The 22293-nt window shown below is 44.0% G+C and overlaps 1 protein-coding gene across 1 annotated transcript; it reads right to left on the bottom strand.

Moving 5' to 3' along the window:
- Window positions 1-348: 348 nt before the first annotated feature.
- Window positions 349-2153, bottom strand: LOC120720727. The gene is made up of 2 exons (XM_040010496.1): window positions 612-2153; window positions 349-414 (listed from the first exon to the last, which is right to left on the bottom strand). Exon 1 carries the CDS (start codon window positions 2129-2131, stop codon window positions 1199-1201), a length of 933 nt encoding a protein of 310 aa, XP_039866430.1. The 5' UTR covers window positions 2132-2153; the 3' UTR covers window positions 349-414; window positions 612-1198.
- Between the last annotated feature and the right edge of the window lie 20140 nt (window positions 2154-22293).

Here is a 22293-nt window from a genome sequence, read left to right on the forward strand (position 1 = left end):
GTTTCCTCCCTTAAATGAAATATCTACTTTGCAAGTATTGCAAGTTGCCCTGTTGTCATCCGTTCTCGTGTAACCGGTTTCTGCTTCATCCCGCTGCAACGGTTCGGCCCAAACAGACTCCTCGACTCTGCGTTGTGTAGTGTTTTTAAAAAAACAAGGAGTCTCTGATCGATCGTTGCCACTTTATTTCCTGAATGGAAACAACGGTGTTGTATCAGTGCAAATGGCTCGCCACACACCACTCCGCACAGGACACTCTCGTATGGCTACGGCAGACTGGCAGCGATTACTGCAGCAATATTACAATTTTTAATATACAATAAAATAACAGCAACAACAAGTGATGTACCTGAATGGAAACAACGGTGTTGTATCAGTGCAAATGGCTCGCCACACACCACTCCGCACAGCACACTACGGCAAAACATCTCATTAGCATTCCGCTTTAGCATACAGTTTTACACAATAATAAACAAATGAAAAGTACATAAACCTGATGTTGGACATGTGTCCCCTAAGCACTTATTACACTCGGTGCTCGTCAGCTAATCAAACATGTTTTATGTGTCTGTACTACTTAGCTATATTGTGTGCGGAACAATACAACTCACCTCTCGTATGGCTACGGCAGACTGGCAGCGATTACTGCAGCCAGCCTCACCTAACCAGCCACACCGAGAGGGGGGGCGCTGTTTCCCCATTACACTGATATTTGTGGCAAGTGGAATAATACCACATAAACACTGTTACATTCCCCCCTGCTGAATTCCACTTGCACACTCAAATAAACAAACACCACAAACAAAAAAAACACCCTTAAAAAAAAATCAGGTACACCACAGTCACCATAACACAAACAGAGGACAAAAACCCAATAATCCTCAAAAAAAAGAACAAGATAAAAAAAATCCAATAGCTAATCCATAGCTATCAACATGTGATAAATCTGTTCAGTAATACCAGGTCGCACAGTCACAAAGAAAATTCAGTCAGAGGACTATCCCCAAAGGAAGTAGAAGAAGAAGTTGGCCAGACCCCTTCCAAAAAAGAACAAAATATGCCAGTTACATATTTCATCACATCATAACTGTACGCCACTCCGACACAGAAAAATCAACGACAAATAATCAGTTTCAATTTTAAAGATCAAAGTCCCACTTCAACAACAATAGAATCAACTCACAGTTATCAACAATATTTAAACTTTAACAGGTCTCTGATGCATCATTTCAATCAACCTGGAAACAGGCTTAAGTAACCGCCCCACTCTCGATCTAGCACGGGTCCCCACCATCCTGCTAACATCAATCGGGTCTGCGTTGGGTGGAACAACAGTGGTTGAGACATGACCCTCAATCGTAGCTTCATTGTCCTGGTCACTGTCAGTAATGGCTGCCAACTCCGAAACAGAGGAGGCTGCAACTGGGGCCACAGACATAAGCAGGTCAGAATGTTGACCACCAGAGGTGGCATCTACCTGCTCCTCAGTGTCAACAGGGGGAACACTGGTACAGGCAAGCTCTCGATCCACCATGCTGCCTTCTGGTTGAGTAACCTCTGTCATCAGCGAGTCGCTGGACACTGCAGACGGTAAGTCAGACACCCAAGCTCTTGTCCTGTATTCAGCCGTGCCCACTGATGAGTTGCAGACAAGTTCTCCGTCGCATCCAACCATCAGCGAGCCAGACTCAGAAAGCTCATCTCCATCATCCTGAACTGAAACACCACTGAGAGGGAGGAAGTTCACTGGCATTATCAGGTTGCGATGCACAACTTTCACTTGCCCTGTGGAATCATCCATCAGCTTAAAGGTGTGACTCTCATCATTTTTGTCAAAAACTGTATAGACAACACTCTCCCAGCGATCAGCAAGTTTTCTTTTGCCACGTCCCTTTTTGTTGGCCAAAAGGACACGATCACCTATCGCTACTGGGGCTCCCAGCACTTTCCGGTTGTAGAGGTCCGTGTGACGCTTCAAATTTTTGCGTGCCACCTCCTGCGCCAAATCCATGGCCTCTTTGAGGTCCCTCCTCAATGTCTGGACATATTGATCATAGTTCATGATGTCTTGGTGCTCAATAACAGAGCCAAAGATCACATCAATCGGCAGTCTTGGCACTCTGCCAAACATCAGCAGAAATGGCGCATAGCCAGTTGTCTCATGGACTGTTCAGTTATAGGCGAATGTGAGAGCTTTCAGTGCCTCAGGCCACCTTTGCTTGGCTCTTGGGGGTAATACACGAATCATGTTGCCCAAGGTACGGTTCATCCTCTCGCAGGAGCCGTTTCCCATCGGATGGTATGGGGTCGTGTGAGACTTCTGGACACCTGCCACATTCAATAGCTCGGCAATGAGCACACTCTCAAAATTAGCTCCTTGATCCGAGTGAAGGCGTTTCGGAAAGCCGTAGATGCAGAAGTAGTTATGCCAGAGTTGGTGTGCCACCGCCTTAGCAGACTGATTGGGGCATAGAAAGGCCTGAGCCATCTTAGTAAAGTGGTCTGTGACCACAAGCACATCCACTGATTTGTTCGCCGAATCCTCCGCAGACCAAAAATCTATGCAGACCAGTTCAAGAGGCTCTGATGTTCTGATATTCTCCAAAGGTGCTCTCGCCTCTGGCTCAGGTGACTTGCTAACAACACACCTTCTGCAGCACCGTACATACTCTGACACATGCTTGGCCATACCAGGCCAGTAGAATCTATGCCTGGCCAGATAAAGTGTTCTTTGTTGTCCCTGGTGACCGGCTTCATCATGGACGCCTTTCAGTACAGCGAGCCGCAAGGTTGGCGGAACAACATACAGATAAGTCTTTGTCTTTGAGACGGGATTCTTGGAGACTCGATACAGCACACCATCCCTCACAGTTAACTTGTCCCAAGCCCTTAGAAATCTCTTCGTATCAACCGGTTCACTTGCCCGCTCCCTCCTTGAGGGTCTCCGTCCTCTTTCCACATAGGAGATCACTCTGCACAGCACATCATCACGCCGCTGGTGTCCCACTAGGTCATCAGGCGAGAAGGGTTCAGAGTCAGATTGGTTTGGCGTAAGCACAGTCTGCGAGCATTGGTGCAGAAGAAGAGCATGTGGCCACACCCTGGACTCATGTTCACTATGGGCCTGGAAGACAGCTCCCACCTCAGAAGATGTCAGCATTCCTGTCTGTGCAACAGCCGTGCACTGCGAAACAGCAGGCTGGTCATTGCTTGAGGCCTTATCAGCTGAGTGAACAGTCCATCTGAAGGCCTCCTGAACCCCACCAGTGGCGACTGCCTCTGCTTCTGCCAGAAGTTCCTTATATGGAACTCTTATCAAACGGTGTGAGGCCCTGGGGTGCACGAAGGGCTCCCTGCTCAGCGCGTCAGCAACCACATTTTTAGGACCAGGAATGTACTTTATGTCAAACTGGAAAGGCGCTAGCTTTGCGATCCACCTCTGCTCACATGCATCCAGTCTTGGCTTAGAAAGTATGTAAGTGAGAGGGTTATTATCCGTCCATACGGTAAACTGATGACCCCTCAACCAGTGATGGAACTTGTCGCACACCGCCCACTTCAATGCAAAGAACTCCAGCCTATGCACTGGGCACTTGGACTGTGCATGATTGAGTGTCTTACTGGCAAAGGCGAACGGTCTTGATGTAGAAGCCCCAGAAGGAACTTGCGACAACACGGCACCAAGGCCACTGCTGGAGGCATCAACAGAGAGCAAAAAGGGCTCCTCAAAATTAGGATGGGCCAGGAGCACTCGATCCAACAAGGCCTGCTTCAGCTCATTGAAAGCTGCCCTGCATTCAGCTGTCCAGTCCTCCTCACACAGCTTTGTACGCACCAGCCGGTGCTTTCGCCGTGAACCACGAGGGCCTTTATCCCCAGATGTCAGCCGAAACAGAGGTTTTGCGATGGATGAGCAGTTCTCAATAAATTGTTGGTAGAACATTACCATCCCCAAAAATGAGCGGACCTTCTGTTGGGATGGGACACTCGAACCCTCTTCCATAAGGTCTGCCTCTGCAAGGGATGTAATGGATGCTATTTTGTCAGGGTCTGACTATATCCCATCAGCATTTACAATGTGCCCCAGGAATTTCACAGACTGTCTCAGAAAATGGCACTTCTTTGGAGCCAACTTAAGGTTGTGAACCTGGAGTCTCTGGAACACCATATGCAAGCGCTCCAGTGCCAATTCTTCTGTCGGGGCAAAAACCAGAACATCGTCAAGATAACACAGCACGCTGAGGAAGTTCTGATCTCCAAAAATGCCTAGCATCATACTCATGAAGGTGGCCGGACTGTTGCACAGTCCTTGTGGCATACGATTATATTCGTACAACCCAAATGGAGACGTAAATGCCGTGTACTTACGGTCCTCCTCATGCACCTCCACATTATAATAACCCGAAGTCAAGTCCATTGTGGAGAACAATCCGTTCCCTCCCAAAGCAGCCAGTGCGTCACCCGGATGCGGGAGTGGGTGAGCATCTTTGACAGTTCTAGCATTAAGCCAACGAAAGTCGTTACAGATTCTCAACTCACCGGACTTCTTTCAAACTAAGACCAGGGGTGATGCAAACTCACTGCAAGACTTCCGAATTATTTCCCGTTCCTCCATGTCATTCAAAGCCTTAGTTTTTCATAATGAGTCGGCAGCACACGTCTGCATGGCAACCGGAATGGCTTGTCGTCCACAGCTCGAATTCGATGTAGGCAGCCGTTAGCCTTGCCACAATCCAGCTTGTCTCTCGAGAAGATAGACTCAAACTGGGCTATGAGGCCAACCAGTTTTTCTTTGCCAGCCGGCGAAACTGGACATGAATCAATGTCGATATCAGACAGCCCCAGATTTTGCAGCACTGCATGTAGGGGGCTACAACCACTTGTCACCTCCTGTGAGGGTGAATCATCTGGCAGAGTGGAAACTTCAGTGACTAGACTCTGCTCATCATGGCACCAAGCTGAGCCAGTACACCGTTGCATGTTCTGTTGCAAGTAGGAGCCAGTGGGGCTGAAGTTCTCCACTGCTGCACAGGGGGACACGTCAGCCAACTTCATGTTCCGTTTCAGTGTTATCGGCTTGTCAAAGGGGTTCAGCACTTTCACAGGGAGCCACCCATCACTGTTTAGATGCGCTACAGTTCTCCCAACCATAACTGACCTCGGTCCAGAACTTGACCCGGTGGGCTCTACAACGACAGCACTGCCCACTTCCCCATTATTCATTAGCTGCAGCCTGCCCCAAACAAGGTGTTCTGTCAAGGGCTCTAATGTTACAGCTCTCTTTAGCTTGACTGTTCCGATCTTATCACCAACATGCCCTGGGGCCACCACTCCTGACATTGAACTCACCATGCTCCAGCAATTTCTCGTGCACATCAGCAACCGTCCACTGCTGCAGGGGCTTGCACTTGAAAATAAGAGACAGTTCTGAGTCTGGACAGTGGCGGATAAACATAGCAGTCAGCTCCTTTGTCAGATATGCAAAGGACTTATTTTGTCTCTTCAGACAGTCTTCAGTCACCTCCATGGCTCTGTTCAACCTGAGCCAGTAATCAAACGGTGTTTCACCTGAGTTGGGTAGTGTTGCATAAAAGTCAGCTAAAGGCATGCTTGAACAGGCAGTGTCACTGAAGTGCTGCTTTAAGATCTCAAAAATGGGCTCTGGGCCCCTCTCAAGACAGACAGATGGCTTACTACGTATGCCCACCTTGACTATTTCTCGTGCCCTCCCCAGCAGTTTACTTAGCACATCATCAGCTTGTTCAGCAACTGGTACCCCTCTTCTCTTAAAAAAAGTCATCATCATTTCCTCCCATTCCTGAACACTGCATGTATCACAGCCATCCCCTCTAAAATACACAGGTTCTTTAACATCAGACTTTACAATCACATTCAATAGTGAGGGTTCAGATAACACATTATTGGCAGACCCAACAACACTGTTTCCCACTCCAGAGCCCAACCGAGATTCAAGACAAGAGGCAATGCTTTCCCCAATAGAAAACCCAATTTGCGTTGCAATCTCTGCATAAAGGTCCTCTTTTGTGGGACTGGTTTCTGATCCAGCATTTTGTAGATTATCACAGTTCCCATCAATAGGGTTTTCATTTAACTCAGCAAGGACAGGCTTAGGTGTGGAGGAAACTGGGGCTGTCAGCAACCTTGATCTGCCTCTGCCAAATGAATGCAGAGGGGTAAAACCAACTGCCCCCCTTCCCCTGCCAAAACTGGGAAAATCTGCCATGGCTGAGCAATGTGTCCCTCCCTTTTTTTTTTCTTTTTTTTTTAACTCTCCAAAAAAAAAGAAAGCACAGAGCCCCGCCCCGATGTCTCTAAAGAACGCAGAAAATGGCGGGACTAAGAAAAGCCAGTCTCCCGCGACTTTTCCACCTTCCAGGAAGTAGACGGCCCCCGTTGCGGTCGCAGGATAGCAAGAGCTGGGGTCACGGCACCAGTGTAACCGGTTTCTGCTTCATCCCGCTGCAACGGTTCGGCCCAAACAGACTCCTCGACTCTGCGTTGTGTAGTGTTTTTAAAAAAACAAGGAGTCTCTGATCGATCGTTGCCACTTTATTTCCTGAATGGAAACAACGGTGTTGTATCAGTGCAAATGGCTCGCCACACACCACTCCGCACAGCACACTCTCGTATGGCTACGGCAGACTGGCAGCGATTACTGCAGCAATATTACAATTTTTAATATACAATAAAATAACAGCAACAACAAGTGATGTACCTGAATGGAAACAACGGTGTTGTATCAGTGCAAATGGCTCGCCACACACCACTCCGCACAGCACACTACGGCAAAACATCTCATTAGCATTCCGCTTTAGCATACAGTTTTACACAATAATAAACAAATGAAAAGTACATAAACCTGATGTTGGACATGTGTCCCCTAAGCACTTATTACACTCGGTGCTCGTCAGCTAATCAAACATGTTTTATGTGTCTGTACTACTTAGCTATATTGTGTGCGGAACAATACAACTCACCTCTCGTATGGCTACGGCAGACTGGCAGCGATTACTGCAGCCAGCCTCACCTAACCAGCCACACCGAGAGGGGGGGCGCTTTTTCCCCATTACACTGATATTTGTGGCAAGTGGAATAATACCACATAAACACTGTTACACTCGTAAAGTATAACCAAACTTTTGAGCGTTTGAGCCGCCATGTTTCCTTCCGGGTAAATGACGCTGCGCAACGTGGTGACGTCATTCGGGGCGACTGGAATCGATAAGGGAATCGTTTGCAAAAATGGCAATTGGAACAGTGGGAACCGTTTTTCTCAACAAGAACCGGTTTTCGATACCCATCCCTACTCCTGGTGTAGAAAGTAATATTAAATAAATTCAAACAACAGCTTATCAAGCTTAAACGTGCTGCTGTTGTTCAGCTGCTGGTTTCCTCTTTCTGGTGCAAAGTGGGCCAAAAACAAACAAGAGAGACGGACTCGTGTGTCACGGATTGCCGGGGCAAGCCGTGTGGATTTGTAGTAAGGACCCAAAAGGCGGCAGCTCTGGTGCAGGTGAGTGTTTATTTATGATGAAGCCACAGCAGGCGAGGACGAAGCTGAAGCCACAGCAGGCGAGGACGAAGCTGAAGCCGAGCCAGGCGAGGACGAAACTGGACCAGGCGAGGCTGGAGCTGAAGCTGAAGCCGGACCAGGCGAGGATGAAGACTCGGACGAAGCCGGACCAGGCGAAGCAGAGGCTGAAGGCTCTGAGGCTGGACCAGGCGAGGATGAAGACTCGGACGAAGCCGGACCAGGCGAAGCAGAGGCTGAAGGCTCTGAGGCTGGACCAGACGAGGCTGATGACTCGGACGAAGCTGGACCAGACGAGGCTGAAGACTCGGACGAAGCTGGACCAGACGAGGCTGAAGACTCGGACGAAGCTGGACCAGACGAGGCTGAAGACTCGGACGAAGCTGGACCAGACGAGGCTGCAGCTGGCGATGAGGCTGCAGCTGGCGATGAGGCTGCAGCTGGCGATGAGGCTGCAGCTGGCGATGAGGCTGCAGCTGCTGCTGGCTGGACGGGCTCCTCGGGCCCTCCAGCTGACGAAGCAGGAGGCTGGACGGGCTCCTCGGGCCCTCCAGCTGACGAAGCAGGAGGCTGGACGGGCTCCTCGGGCCCTCCAGCTGAAACAGGAGACAGGACGGGCTCCTCGGGCCCTCCAGCTGAAACAGGAGACAAAGGCCGGAGCGGTCCCTCGGACCCTCCAGCGGAGACACGAGACAAAGGCCGGAGCGGTCCCTCGGACCCTCCAGCGGAGACACGAGACAAAGGCCGGAGCGGTCCCTCGGACCCTCCGGCAGAAGCCATCACAAAGCCAGCAGGCATGGAGTCCTCTGGCAGACACGAAGGCAATGGATGCTGTGCTGAGCACTGGCCCTGCTCAGACAGCACTGACACGGGGCACTTCCCAGGTGGCTGCTTAAACTCCAGGGGTCCAGAATCAGCTGAGGACTGGGACCTAGCCTCTGGGGAAGCCCTGGAGCAGCAAACAGTGCCAATGGCGGCTGAACCAAGAAAAGCACCTTTAGTTGGACTTAGGCTTTCTCCCTGCATGGAGTGAACGAGTGGAACCGGTAATGCTGGAGCCAGGGCTACTGGGGCCTGCGCTACAGGCGGCACTGGAGCTACTGGGGCCTGCGCTACAGGCGGCACTGGAGCTACTGGGGCCTGCGCTACAGGCGGCACTGGAGCTACTGGGGCCTGCGCTACAGGCGGCACTGGAGCTACTGGGGCCTGCGCTACAGGCGGCACTGGAGCTACTGGGGCCTGCGCTACAGGCGGCACTGGAGCTACTGGGGCCTGAGCTGCGGGTGGCTGCACTGGAGCTACTGGGGCCTGAGCTGCGGGTGGCTGCACTGGAGCTACTGGGGCCTGAGCTGCGGGTGGCTGCGAGGGAGCTAACTGAACTGAGGGTGGCTGCGAGGGAGCTACCTGAACTGAGGGTGGCTGCGAGGGAGCTAACTGAACTGAGGGTGGCTGCGAGGGAGCTAACTGAACTGGTGATATGCTGTTCACACTATCATATGCTGCACAGAACATCGCCCCTGAATGAACAGTCATACAGTCCGAAATTGAAAAAGAGTCCTCACTCACCACAGCCGGCGATTTAGAAGCCCGAACGTCCGGCTGTGGGGTGGCGCACTTGCGGCGCGATCGGCGTGTCCTCCCCGCAGACGGCTCCGACGGGCCGGGCAAGATCACATCCGGCGAGTCGGGCAGCGAGGCAGGAGTGGCTGAGAGAAGGTGCGGTGTGAGCCGGAGAAAAGCCTGCAGGGTCGGAGGGAGCGACTGCAGAAGCCATGGCAGGCCAGAAAAGAGCCGTTGTAGTCGACTTTCCACGGCACGACGGAGCTCCTCTGGAGGGTTCTCTAGCCATAGCCCGAGGAGAATCTCCACATTGTACGTAACGTCGTCCTGGAGCTCCTCGGACGGATTTACTGCCGCTGGATCCATGGTGGCTGGTTCGTTCTGTCACGGATTGCCGGGGCAAGCCGTGTGGATTTGTAGTAAGGACCCAAAAGGCGGCAGCTCTGGTGCAGGTGAGTGTTTATTTACAGCAGTGGGTACAAACAGCAACGGGGTGTGACATGAAACCGAAAACCTAAACTGGGTAAACTAACAACACAAACCAGGAATGACGGTACAGGGAGATCCGGGGAAATACACATGAAGAGACGCAGGGAGACCGAGGGGAAACAACACAGACGAACCAGCAATTACTAAGACAGAAAATACAACTTAAATACACTCGGAGAACACAGGGAGATTACACACAGGTGGGAAACACAGCTGGGAGTGATTAACATAACGAGACTAGGGAGGCAACACTGAAAACACTCACATAAGACGCAGACCTTCACAATAAAACAGGAACACACGGGCAGGACAGAGTAAACACTAACAAAGGAAGAACAGAACCAAAATCGAAGAGAAACACAAAATGCTGGGTCAAAAGGACCCAGGATCATGACATCGTGACAGAAAAGCCGATCAGCTGATCATTGATCAGTTTCATGATTGAATTAGAAGCAGGAGAGGGAGGGGGAGAGAAGAGGCAGTCGCTCCATATATCGGTTGTTAAGCTTAACGGGGGGATGCTTTACAAACATTCAGAGATGAACTTACACACTTGCTTTACTTCTCTCTGGGATAACTTCCTCGGAGATGAAATGCCGGGTTGGTAGCGAGGCTCCAAATACACGCAGCAGCTCTATCACGTGACGCATACTGCTGCGACGGGCTACGGTTATGAGCCGAGTTATGCCATGTCGCAAGTTTTTGATATTTAATGGATCGGATTACATTTTTAATTTCTCTCCAATATCCGATCCAGTAATTTCCGTCAGTATCGGACCGATACGTAATATTGGTCCATCTCTATTTCCCTGTCTGGATTAAGTAAGGTTGTAAAAGCAGCTCGATGTACAACCTGTTCTTTGGATCCTCTACCAGCCTGGGCTATAAAGGAACTGTGGTCAGTATTAGGACCCTACATTCTGTTTCTTTTAAATACTTCATTGACGACCGGAGTCTATCCTGAATGTTTTAAATCAGCTGTGGTAGTACCAATCTTGAAAAAGCCTGGACTGGATGTTGACATGGTCGCAAATAGGGCAGGGTATCGTCACTGATTTCTAGAATCGATTTGATTCCGATTCACAAGGTCCTGAATCAATTCGATCCACGATTCGATTCAATTCGATTTGAATCTGGGAAATTTTGCCTCAGACAGTCAGAAATATTATAATTCAGATCAGTACATTTACATATTTTTGTATCTATAAAAAGGAAGCTGACACTCGCAAGACTTTATCAAAGGTGTGAGCATCACAGCAGAGGCCTTTGTGTCAAAGTAGCTGAAGATAAAACACAGAAAAACATGAAGGTGGTTTTATAAAAATATTCTGCAGTAGATCAAAAACGAAAGAAAACCATTAATCAACATATGAACGTTAGCTCTGAAGTTACAGCGGTTTTATTACAGACACAGCTGAGCATTTTGCAATTTGCATAATTTTAAAAAGTTTAAATTTGTTCAGAAGCCTGTTGAACGGCAGAAATTAGGTTTTCTTTTCGGAAGAAAGTAAAAGGAAGAAAACAGCGGCCGACAGCGCTGTAAACAACGGTAGACTTGTGCGTAACAAGCAAGCGAATAATGCAGAAAACAGATTTTTAGACAGGAAACTGTTCTTGAAGTACAGAGAGAGAGAGAGAGAGAGAGCTCTGCATAAAGTGTGATTTTATCCTGGTGGAAGCAAAACAGCAAAAGTCAGAGTGAGTTCATGGCGATGTTTATGTGAAGCGTAGTTTGGATCTTCTTTTGCTGCTGGTTCAGTCAATTTTTGGAGAGAGATAAAACTAACAGCTTTAGAATCAGCGTAAAAAGGACGTAAACACAAAGCTCGGACCCGCCGAAACATCAGAATCAGCGAGCTGTCGGCTTTCAGCCCCGACCGTGTCCGTGCCATCGGGTGAGAAAGGCGACATCTCACTGATTCTGATGCGTCGGCGGCTCCGAGCTTTGTGTTTACGTCTTTGTGCAGAATCCGTGTTCCTGCACTCATTTACTGTTTCAGCTGTTTGGTGGTTGTTAAAATTTTGTGAGGTTTAACCTGAGATTCTGGCGTTTCGGGCAAAATAAAATTATATTAAAAAATCGATTCAGGATTTTAATGAATCGATATCACGTTATCCAACCCAAACTCGATTTTAATCGATAAATCGATTATCAAAACCCACCACTAGTCGCAAACTATAGACCCATCTCACATCTGTCTTTTTTATCTAAAATCTTTGAAAATGTGTTTTTTAAGCAGCTCACTGAGCATCTGTCAACTAACAATCTGTTTGAACCATTTCAGTCTGCTTTTAGACCAAATCACTCCACAGAAACAGCTTTAGTCAAAGTGGTAAATGATCTGCTGGACAACGATCGCACTTCAGTTTTATTACTGCTGGATCTAAGTGCTGCGTTTGACACTGTGCATCACTGTATTTTATTGGATAGGCTTGAACATTTTATTGGAATTACAGGAAATGTTTTATCATGGCTGAGATCTCACCTGTTTGGGTACCTTCATACCTCTCCGACCTTTAACACCTTTATGTTCCATCTCGCGCTCTCCGATCTCAGGACTCTGGTCTTCTAAAAGTTCTTAGAGCCAGAAAAAAGACAATTGGAGAGCTTTTTCATTTCATGCCCCGTTTCTGTGGAACAACCTCCGTCAAGATGTTAGGCAGGCTGCTCTGTGGAGATTTTTAAAACCAAGTTGAAGACACATTTGTTCACCCGATCCTACATGTCTTAATTCTATGGCTTTTAGTTTACATTTTACATTTTTATTGTTTTTAACTTGTATTGTGTCTCATTTCAGAGCGCAATGAGAAATAAAAAGGATATTTTCAATAAAACTGTCACGATCCTGGGTCTGTGACTCAGTGTTTTCTGTTTTGTATTGTTAATCTTTGATTTCATGATGTATCTTTGTTTATTCTTACGTTTTGGTTCTGTGTTTTGTTGTACCTCTAAGTTCAGTCTATGTATTTCCTGCTTTGTTGTGAAGGTCCGTGTCTCATGTCAGTGTGTTTAGTTTGCGTTTCCTCTGTCTCGTCTTGTCAATCACTCCCAGCTGTGTCCTCCTTCTGTGTCTCATTGCCTCGTTATCCCTCTGTGTATTTAAGCCTTGTGTTTGCCTCTGTTAGTTGCTGGTTTGTCTGCGTATCTGTCAGGGTCCTGGGTCTCCTGATCTAGTGGTTTCAGTTCTTTGTGATTTTTGTATTATGTCAGTTTCGTTTGTGAGTTAATCTATGCTTCCTAGGTTTTGATTCCCTGTCCCCCTTGTTTCTCTGTGCACTCTGTTCTGTGTTTAGTCTTCTCTGTCCATTTGTTCCGCCCTGTGTTGTTGCCTTCTGTGTCTCCCTCTGTGTAACTGTCTATATAGTGATGTGTTGTGGTGCTTTGCTCCCACCCCTTGTGTTCCGTGTTTTCGTCTTCCCTTCGTGTACTTCTTCATATTCGTGTACTGTTAGTTTTCCCGGTTTAGGTTTTTGCTTAGTTTCCATGCTCAACTTCGCCATTTCTGTTTGTATCGCCATGTGATGAATAAACTCACTTGCATCTGAGCTGCCTGCATAAAGGGTCCTTTAATAATTTACACACGGCTCGCAAACCGTGACAAAAACACTGGAAAAATTCTAAAATGTTTGACGGGTAGTGTATATATTTAGTTTATATATTTTCTTTATTTATAATAGTTTGTTTTATATTGTAGCAAAGTGTTACTTGGATACTTCTCTATGTGCTTCTTCATGTGCAATTTTGTTGCATTCTGAGCCTTAGAAATTTATTGGTGGTAGTGATGAACTGCTGTTAGAATCAAGTTAAATTCTGATAAATCAGACAATTACCTCTCCAGCTGTTGTTACAGTCTTTGTTTATCGGATCCTTACAGGGTAAAAGATGACGACACCTAAAGAAATCCTTCTGGGGACTTTGAAGGATTTGGGACGTGATGACTTTGAAGAATTTAAGTGGCATCTGAAGAACATGTCTGTAGAAGGTTTACCAGCAATCCCAGAGAGTGAACTGGAGAATGCAGAGAGGACGAACATAGTGGATCTGATGTTTGATACCTACTCTATCAACACTTTTGAAGTTGCTAAAAATCTTTTGGGGAGGTTAAACAGGAATGATCTGTTGGAGAATTTAAATAAAACCATCCCAGAACCCAAAGGTAAGTCAAGGAATGACTAAACAAAAAACACATAAACAATAAAAACATTAGTTAACATTACACAGGTGCCATAAGCATCCATATAAATAATAAATCCAAAACACTTGCCAACACTTTCAGGAGTGAGAGACTGCAGAAAGCCTACAGTTTATGTGTTTTATGCATCTGCACAAATAAACTCCAGTGTACACATGAATATCTGCTCTTTGGGTTGGTTTGATTAAAATGGGACCAGCAGCAGGTTTTCTGCCCATTTTACAGATTTATATTGTCAGATTGGTTTTAGAGCTGTTTTATCAACAGGCGACAACAACAGTTTGGGACACGTCACAAATATGATCAAAGTGCTTTTTCTTAAATCTATTTACCAGTTGAAGGTAAAGTTTAAAAAATGGCTGCCATTTCTTTCTGCTGTTTGGAGACCCAAACAAAAAAATGCCCAGACAGTAAATGCTTTTTATTATGGTTGACAAACAGGACACTAAGGTGATTGGTCAAAAGTTGGAGGAAAGCCACAGTTCTCCTTATATGACTGAAATCCACCATTTCAGCTCACGTTTTTTCTTCTGCAGCTTTCTGGGAGATTCCACTTCAGCCTTCTGCTGGCAACGCTCCCGTTACCATGCTTCCCTTAGGCAGCATCATTAGAAGACATAGCATACATTTACACTGCTATGCAGATGACACCCAGCTCTATCTGACCATGAAGCCAGATAACACACACCAATTAGTTAAACTGCAGGAATGTCTTAAAGACATAAAGACCTGGATGGCCGCTAACTTTCTGCTTCTTAATTCACATCAAACTGAGGTTATTGTACTCGGCCCTGAAAATCTTAGAAATATGGTATCTAAGCAGATTCTTACTCTGGATGGCATTACCTTGGCCTCCAGTAACACTGTGAGGAACCTTGGAGTCATTTTTGACCAGGACATGTCCTTCAACGCACATATTAAACAAATATGTAACACTGCTTTCTTCCATTTGTGCAACATCTCTAAAGTTAGAAATATCCTGTCTCAGAGTGACGCTGAAAAACTAGTTCATGCATTTATTACTTCCAGGCTGGACGACTGTAATTCATTATTATCAGGATGTCCAAAAAACTCCCTGAAAAGCCTTCAGCTAATCCAAAATGCTGCAGCAAGAGTACTGACAGGGACTAGAAAGAGAGAGCAGATTTCTCCTGTATTGGCTTCTGTTAAGGGTCCAAATATTAAGGAGGGATACAGGAGGTAATCCAAAAATAACAACACTGATCCGGCCAGGTGAAGTCAAACGATGATTTTAATGACACATGTGGAGAGACACATACTGTATGCAAACAGCATTGATCTCTGACTAACAATGCATAAGCAGATGTTTTATACCAATCAGGGCTTAAATTTAATGACGCCCCTTCAACGTCAAAAACCACAATGACTTTTAGCACAGTTTAAAAGAACATTATCTCCGTCTCCACGGCAGGTGCTTCCTGTCAACCTTCTGACCCTCGCTTCTCCAAAACCTCAGGCCATGCTCTGCAACAAACTAGCAATTCTGCATGCAGAAAAATGCAGTTGCAAGCAAACATGATTAACCTCTCACCTATAAATGAGTCTATCTACTGTGTGTGTGTGTGTGTCAGCATGAAATGCACTCAGTTTCACCTCTCACCTCACCCACTAACGCTCACAGTCAGACAGAGGCCACTCTCAAATGTGTTAGCAGTTTACTAAAACTATATATAAAATATATTGAACAAATGCTGTACAACAACAACAATCTTTATTTATAGAGCACATTTAAAAGCCTTGGGCATACCAAAGTGCTTTACATAAAACAATAAAAAATAAAACAGTTCACACATTAACATCAAATACATAAAAGTAACGGATTATGTTCACAGATAAAAGCCACCAATAAGAGTAAACTGCAGCACATAGGTTATAGCAAGGTAAGACTGTACCACCATGATAAAAGACACCAATAATGGAAAGATAGCAGAGAATTTAATACAATACAATACAATAGGTCAATAGGTCACTGCAAGCAAGCCAGCATTTAACTGGTAGAAAAGGCAAGTTTAAAAAGATATGTTTTTAGCCGTGATTTAAAAGAATGAATAGAATCAGATGCCCGGATGCCAATCGGGAGATTGTTCCACAGCTCCGGTGCAACTAGAGCAAACGATCGATCACCTCTAGATTTCAGTCGAGATCTGGGCTGAACCAACAGTAACTGTGGATGACCTTAAAGCCCTAGCAGGAGCATATGGGTTTAAAAGTTCCTTAAGATAGCTTGGTGCAGTGTTATTGGTAATTTTAAAAGTAAACAACAAAATTTTAAATGAATGCCCCTACTTCAAAGCTTAATATAAAGGATATAAATGAATAGAAGATAACAATGAATCATCTGGAATAAAGGTTAATATGATAACAGTATGCATAAACATTTTAAGGCCATCTTAAAGCTTTCTGTTATATTGTTAAAGCAATGATTATACCGCAGATTATATAATGACATAAGGCATTTTATTCCCTTTTACTTCCCTTCACTGGCTTCCTGTTAAATCCAGAATTCAAAATCCTGCTCCTCACATACAAGGTCTTAAATAATCAGGCCCCATCTTATCTTAATGACCTTGTAGTACCATATCACCCTATTAGAGCACTTCGCTCTCACGCTGCAGGCCTACTTGTTGTTCACAGAGTATTTAAAAGTAGAATGGGAGGCAGAGCCTTCAGTTTTCAGGCCCCAAAAAGATAGTTTGGGTTTTTTCTGTTGTATTATTGTAGGTTCTTTATCTTACAATATAAAGCACATTGGGGTGACTGTTGTTGTTATTTGGAGGAATTAAAAATAAAAACTTTTGACTTCCGATGACGTCACCGTAGCAATCGGTCGAACTCTGAACTGCTCCTGCAAGAAACTTTGCTAAATCCTTAAAATTAAGGAAAAACGCTCCAAAACACGAAAACGAAATACGCTATAGACCCACGATGCCTGGACCTGGTAAAACTACCAAGGAGAAGACTAAGTCAACCACGCAAACCAAGATATCGGAGTTTGGCGGTGAAGCTAGCGCGTCCGAGGCCTGCGCAGCTAACAAGCCAGCCACCATGAGCGAACACAGCCCCGCGGATAGTGGCAACATGGAGGAGAGGTTGCAGCGTGCCATATGAGAGGAGTTTGCAGGTATTGAAAACAAGCTTGCAAACACGCAAACTGCACTTTGGGACAAGCTGGAGGGCGCAGTGGCCAAGTTTTCCAGCAAGGCAGATGAGGTTGTGGCAGCCATGAATGAAATGCAGAAAAAATTATCTGACTGTGTGGGGAGAGTAGAGCAAACGGAGAAATGCATTTCAAATGTAGAAGATGAACATGTGGTGATGGGAACCACCATTTCAAGATTAGAGAAAGAAAATAAAGTACTGATAGATAAAGTAGTGGATTTGGAAACCATATCCCGACGCAATAACCTCAGGTTGGTCGGAGTTCCAGAGGGAGATGAGGGCGCGGACACCTGTGGATTCCTGGAAAACTGGATAACGGACGTATTGGAGTTGAACACGTCAAGGAGCCCTCTGGTTATCGAGAGAGCACATCGCATTGGCCCAACAAGAAAGCCTGAGGAACCTCCAAGAACATTAATAATGTGCTTTCTTAACTACAAACAGAAAGATATGGTGCTCAGAGCAGCAAGATTGAAAAAGGATATTTTGTACAAGAACAAAAGGGTGAGATTCTATGAGGACGTCGCCACAGAGGTGCACAAACAACAGAAGAAGTTTGGAGGGGTACGACAACAACTCTGGAAGATGGGACTGAGAAGTGGCATCGTACCACCAGCTAAACTGATAGTAACATACAAGGAACAAGTCCACAGATTTAGCACGCCAGAAGAAGTCCAAAGCTTCATAAAGCAGATCCAGGAGAGCAAGAAATGAGGATGATATTATAAGGTCTAGAAATCTGGGGTAATGATTCATTTTGGAAAAGGATATACTTAACTCCATCAAAGCAAAAGGTAACTAAGAGCAAAGTGTTTTTTGTTTTTTTTTTATCTACATGATAACTAGACAGACATAAAGATAATTTTTGATTTTTATTTTATTCTACTCTTTTGTTCTTTACTTTTATTTTCATTTCATTTTCATTTATGTATCTAGTTTTATTTATTTATTTATTTATTTTATTTTGTTTAAAGAAAACAAAAAAGCAGTTAATTATTAAGGGGCAGTGGAATATTAGTAAGCTAAAGGATTCATTAAGGATACAGGGAGCAAGGAAGAGCCAGACATAAAGCCGTGGTCATTTTAAGTTAGCAGATCTTAAAACTGGGATCTGTATATGGTTAACGTTGGAAGTAGAACATTTGCATGGGTTACCCAGGAACTGGGTGGGTGGGGTTTTTGTGTTTTTTCTTTTGTACGGTTTGTTCATTTAAAGCTTGTGTTTTGTGTTCTGTTTTGTTCGCACTCTCAGACAAGTTTAAGTATTTAGCAATACATGTGAGGCGTGTTGGCTCGGAAATTGGAAGTTAAATGTACCTCTTGGAATTGTAGAGGCCTAAAAAGTAATAAAAAGATTAAGCAAGTAATGAACAAAATGAAATATCTGGAAGCAAAAGTAATTTTTCTTCAGGAGACGCAATCGCTGGAGGAGGAACATATTAAGGTTGGCAGGAGGTGGCAGCAGGGACGTGCAGAGGGGGGGGCTAGAGGGGCTTGAGCACCCGCCCCTTTCCTGATGAGTGCCCAAAGTGCCCTTTTGTTGAGGCAACTTTTAAATTTTATTTATTTATTTATTTATTTATTTTATGTGTGTGTGCGTGCGGAGTCCTGTCTGTGCCCCTCAACAATAATATTTAACTATTAATCACAGTTTTGCTAAATAAAAGGATCTGGCTTGCATCAGTCACATGATCACATTTAACCAATGATCGCCCTTGACGGCAGAACGCGCTGGTTACGAGCCGGGAACGAGCTCACAAAGAGCACGCGCAAAACCAGTAAGTAGGTGTACAGCGCACACTGTAGTGTGTAGCACCCAGGAGTATTGGCTTATTACGTACACGTTGGTAAGCTGTCTTGTTGCAACTGACGAACTGAAACAAACGAGCGTGCTGTGTGTGCAACAGCGCGACAAACATTACCTGTCCTTTTATTAACTGCACAAGTAGTGCTGGTCATAGCTGCTGGCTACCTGTGTAAGGCTGTCATGGGTCTGTAGCTCTGTCACCGTTTTAGGGAACATATTTAGTTTTAAAGTATTTAGAAACATATTTAGTTTTAAAGTAAGTTTCTGGGCATTTCCTGCCTTTCTGGAGGGATTATATTTCACTAAAAAACGATCTAATATGCATGTCCACATAATAATTATTATAATTATAATATATTAAAAACACGCTGTATTTTAAAGAACATACATTAAGAAGCTGATTATATTAGATTTATATTTTAAATAAGACAAAAGTTGGATTTTACAGCAGTAAAATGATTGTATCTCTACAGTTTAAAAATGTAATAAGCTTTGCCCCTGCACAGAGTGGATAGTGAAACAAATGGAATCATCATAATGACATTATTTCATATTTATTACTTCCCCCTCCTCATTGCTTTATTATTTATTACTAGAGCTACAATAATAATGTAAGGATTCTGGATCAGCACAGTGATGCCCATAGTATATACAGTATTCTGAAGAAGGTCTAAAATGTCACTGTGTGTGCGTGCATGTGTGTGTTTTATTTAGCTGGATTTAAAAAAATTATTACTCATGATATAACATTGTCCAGACACGCCTGGTAAGGACATGAGGAGGAAACAGTAGGAGCTGTGTGAGGCTACTAAAGGCAGGGCTATAACATTTTTCTGTCATCATTTTATTATAGATTAAGTGCAGGAGTTGTTAGGTGTGGATAATTAGATTATAGTTTATTGCAATAGCAAGTTGTGCCTTGTTCTCAGATAGACAGCAAGTGGAGAGTGATATATGAAATGATGGAAGGAAGAAGAGAAGCAAAGAGTGATTCACAGGCAGAGCCTAAATTATTTCTCACAGTTTTTTGTTGCCTTATGGTTCCAAGCGCTGTCACCAATCTTTGCATTTTGTTATTATCTCATGACACTTGTTTAATCAGCTACCATCTCTCCTGTGGACTTTTTACTGTCTACAGTCTCAGATCAACACAGCCCTGCCCTTCCCATATTAGATTCTTGATGAATGTGTGTTGTTGTTATTCAGCCTGGTTCAATGTGCCCCTTTTTAACTTTGAGCACCCGCCCCTTTAAACCTCTCTGCACGGCCCTGGGTGGCAGGGTTCGTTGTATGCAGCACCATTTAGATCCAATGCTGTATTAATCACATTAATACATAAATCAGTACCTTTTCAGGTCAAAAATATAATTAAAGACAAATTTGGTAGATATTTGATCATCCAGGGATTACTTGTACAAGAAACCATTAACTTAATTAATGTATATGGACCAAATACAGATGATGATACATTTTTTACTAATCTTTTTCTCACAATTTCATCACTCCACGGAAAATGCATCATAGGAGGAGATTGGAATTGTGTTCTGGATCCCAGTAAGGATAGACCGACTGGGACTGATCAGGCCCATAACAAAAGCCGAAAGACAATTCTTAACTTCATGAAGGAACTGCATTTGATAGACATCTGGAGACAGTTAAAACCTGATGATATACTTTTTTCTTGCCATTCAAAAACATTTAATACATATTCCAGAATAGACTATTTCTTAGTATCAGCGAGCCTCCTATCAAACATAAAGACATGTTCATATGACAGTATATTAATATCGGATCATGCTCCCTGCAATATCATATATACACATAACAACTTAATAATGCAACATAGATGGTGCTTACACCAGAAATGGCTGAATGATGAAGGATTCCTCACTTTTGTAGGAAAAGAAATAGATGAATATTTTACTATAAATAGCTCACAAACATCAGCTAGTATTAGGTGGGAGGCATTTAAGGCATGTTTAAGGGGAGTTATGATAGCATATATTTCATCGAAATCTAAAGAAAAATGCAAAACAAGACAGCAAATGGAAAAGGAAATTAAAAAACTAGAGGAACTAGTGTTCAAAAGTAGAGACCCATTAATAGAGAAAGACTTGCTAATACTAAAAGCACAATATAATAAAGAATCGGCAGATAGAGCAGCTTCGAACATTTTGAGATTAAATCAGTCTTTTTATGAACAAGGAGAGAAACCTGGAAAAATATTGGCATGGCAAATTAAACAATTGGAAGTGCAGAAAAATATAACGTCGATTATAAACAGCAAAGGGGAACTGATAATGGATCCGATTGAAATAAACAAGGAATTTAGAAACTATTATGAAAAACTTTATGAATCCCAGGATAGATCAGATCAAAACTCCAGAAATGCGTTTCTGGATAAAATAAATATTCCTACTATCGCTGATGACGTAAAACAACAATTAGATGCAGAAATCACCGAAGAGGAAATAAGCAGGGCAATTAACAATATGAGATCAGGTAAAAAAGCTGGACCAGATGGATTCCCAATTGATTTTTATAAAAAATTTAAAAGTAAATTAATGAAACCACTATTGGAAATGTATCAGGAATCATTAAGCAAAGGAAGTCTTCCTAAATCAGTAACAGGATCACTAATCATTTTGTTACCTAAACCAGGAAAACCGAGTAATAAGTGTGAAAATTTGAGGCCGATAAGCTTACTTAATTCTGATTTTAAGGTGTTGGGTAAAATATTAGCAACACGTTTGCAAGATACTCTCCCCTCAGTAATTCATAGAGATCAAAACGGTTTTATGTTGGGGCGCCAAGGTCTACATAATGTGAGAAGAGTCTTTAACATTATAGACGGACTAAACAATTCTTCAGAGAGGGCCTTTCTCTCACTGGATGCTGAAAAAGCATTCGATAGGGTCGAGTGGCCTTATCTTTTTGATGTTCTGACTAGATTTGGTTATGGAGATGTGTTTCGAAGATGGATACACTTATTACACTCAAATCCAACTGCTGAAATCTTGACAAACAAAAATATCTCTAAACCAATAAGGGTGAAATGGGGATGTTCACAAGGCTCACCGATAAGCCCACTGTTGTTTATATTAGCTATGGAACCCTTTGCTATAGCCGTACGTTCGAGTTTATCATTGACAGGAATTATGGTAAATGAAGTAGAACATAGGATTTCGTTGTATGCAGACGATGTAATAGTATATCTCTCTAAAATAACAGAATCTATACCTGCTCTGCTTAGATTGATAGGGGAGTTTGGTCAAATATCAGGGTATGTCATTAACAAATCTAAATCATCCGTTTTATTACTAAATGAAGAAGAAAGGAAAAACCCACCCATAGTAACATCTCATTTTAAGACAGTAAAGGACTTTATGTACTTAGGAATAATGATTTCGCCCAAATTAAGTGAGATCGTGGAAAATAACTATGAAATACTTTCTAAAGAAATAACAGAGATAGTGGACAGATGCATATCTCTACCAGTTTCTTTAATTGGT

This window comes from Simochromis diagramma, unplaced genomic scaffold (genome assembly GCF_900408965.1).
Source record: "Simochromis diagramma unplaced genomic scaffold, fSimDia1.1 OVJJ01000667.1, whole genome shotgun sequence".
Classification (NCBI taxonomy): Eukaryota; Metazoa; Chordata; class Actinopteri; order Cichliformes; family Cichlidae; genus Simochromis; species Simochromis diagramma.

What these genes read in the sequence shown, in the direction of transcription:
- LOC120720727 (XM_040010496.1), bottom strand. Translation starts at nt 2,131, where the DNA reads ATGTTTGGCAGAGTGCCAAGACTGCCGATTGATGTGATCTTTGGCTCT.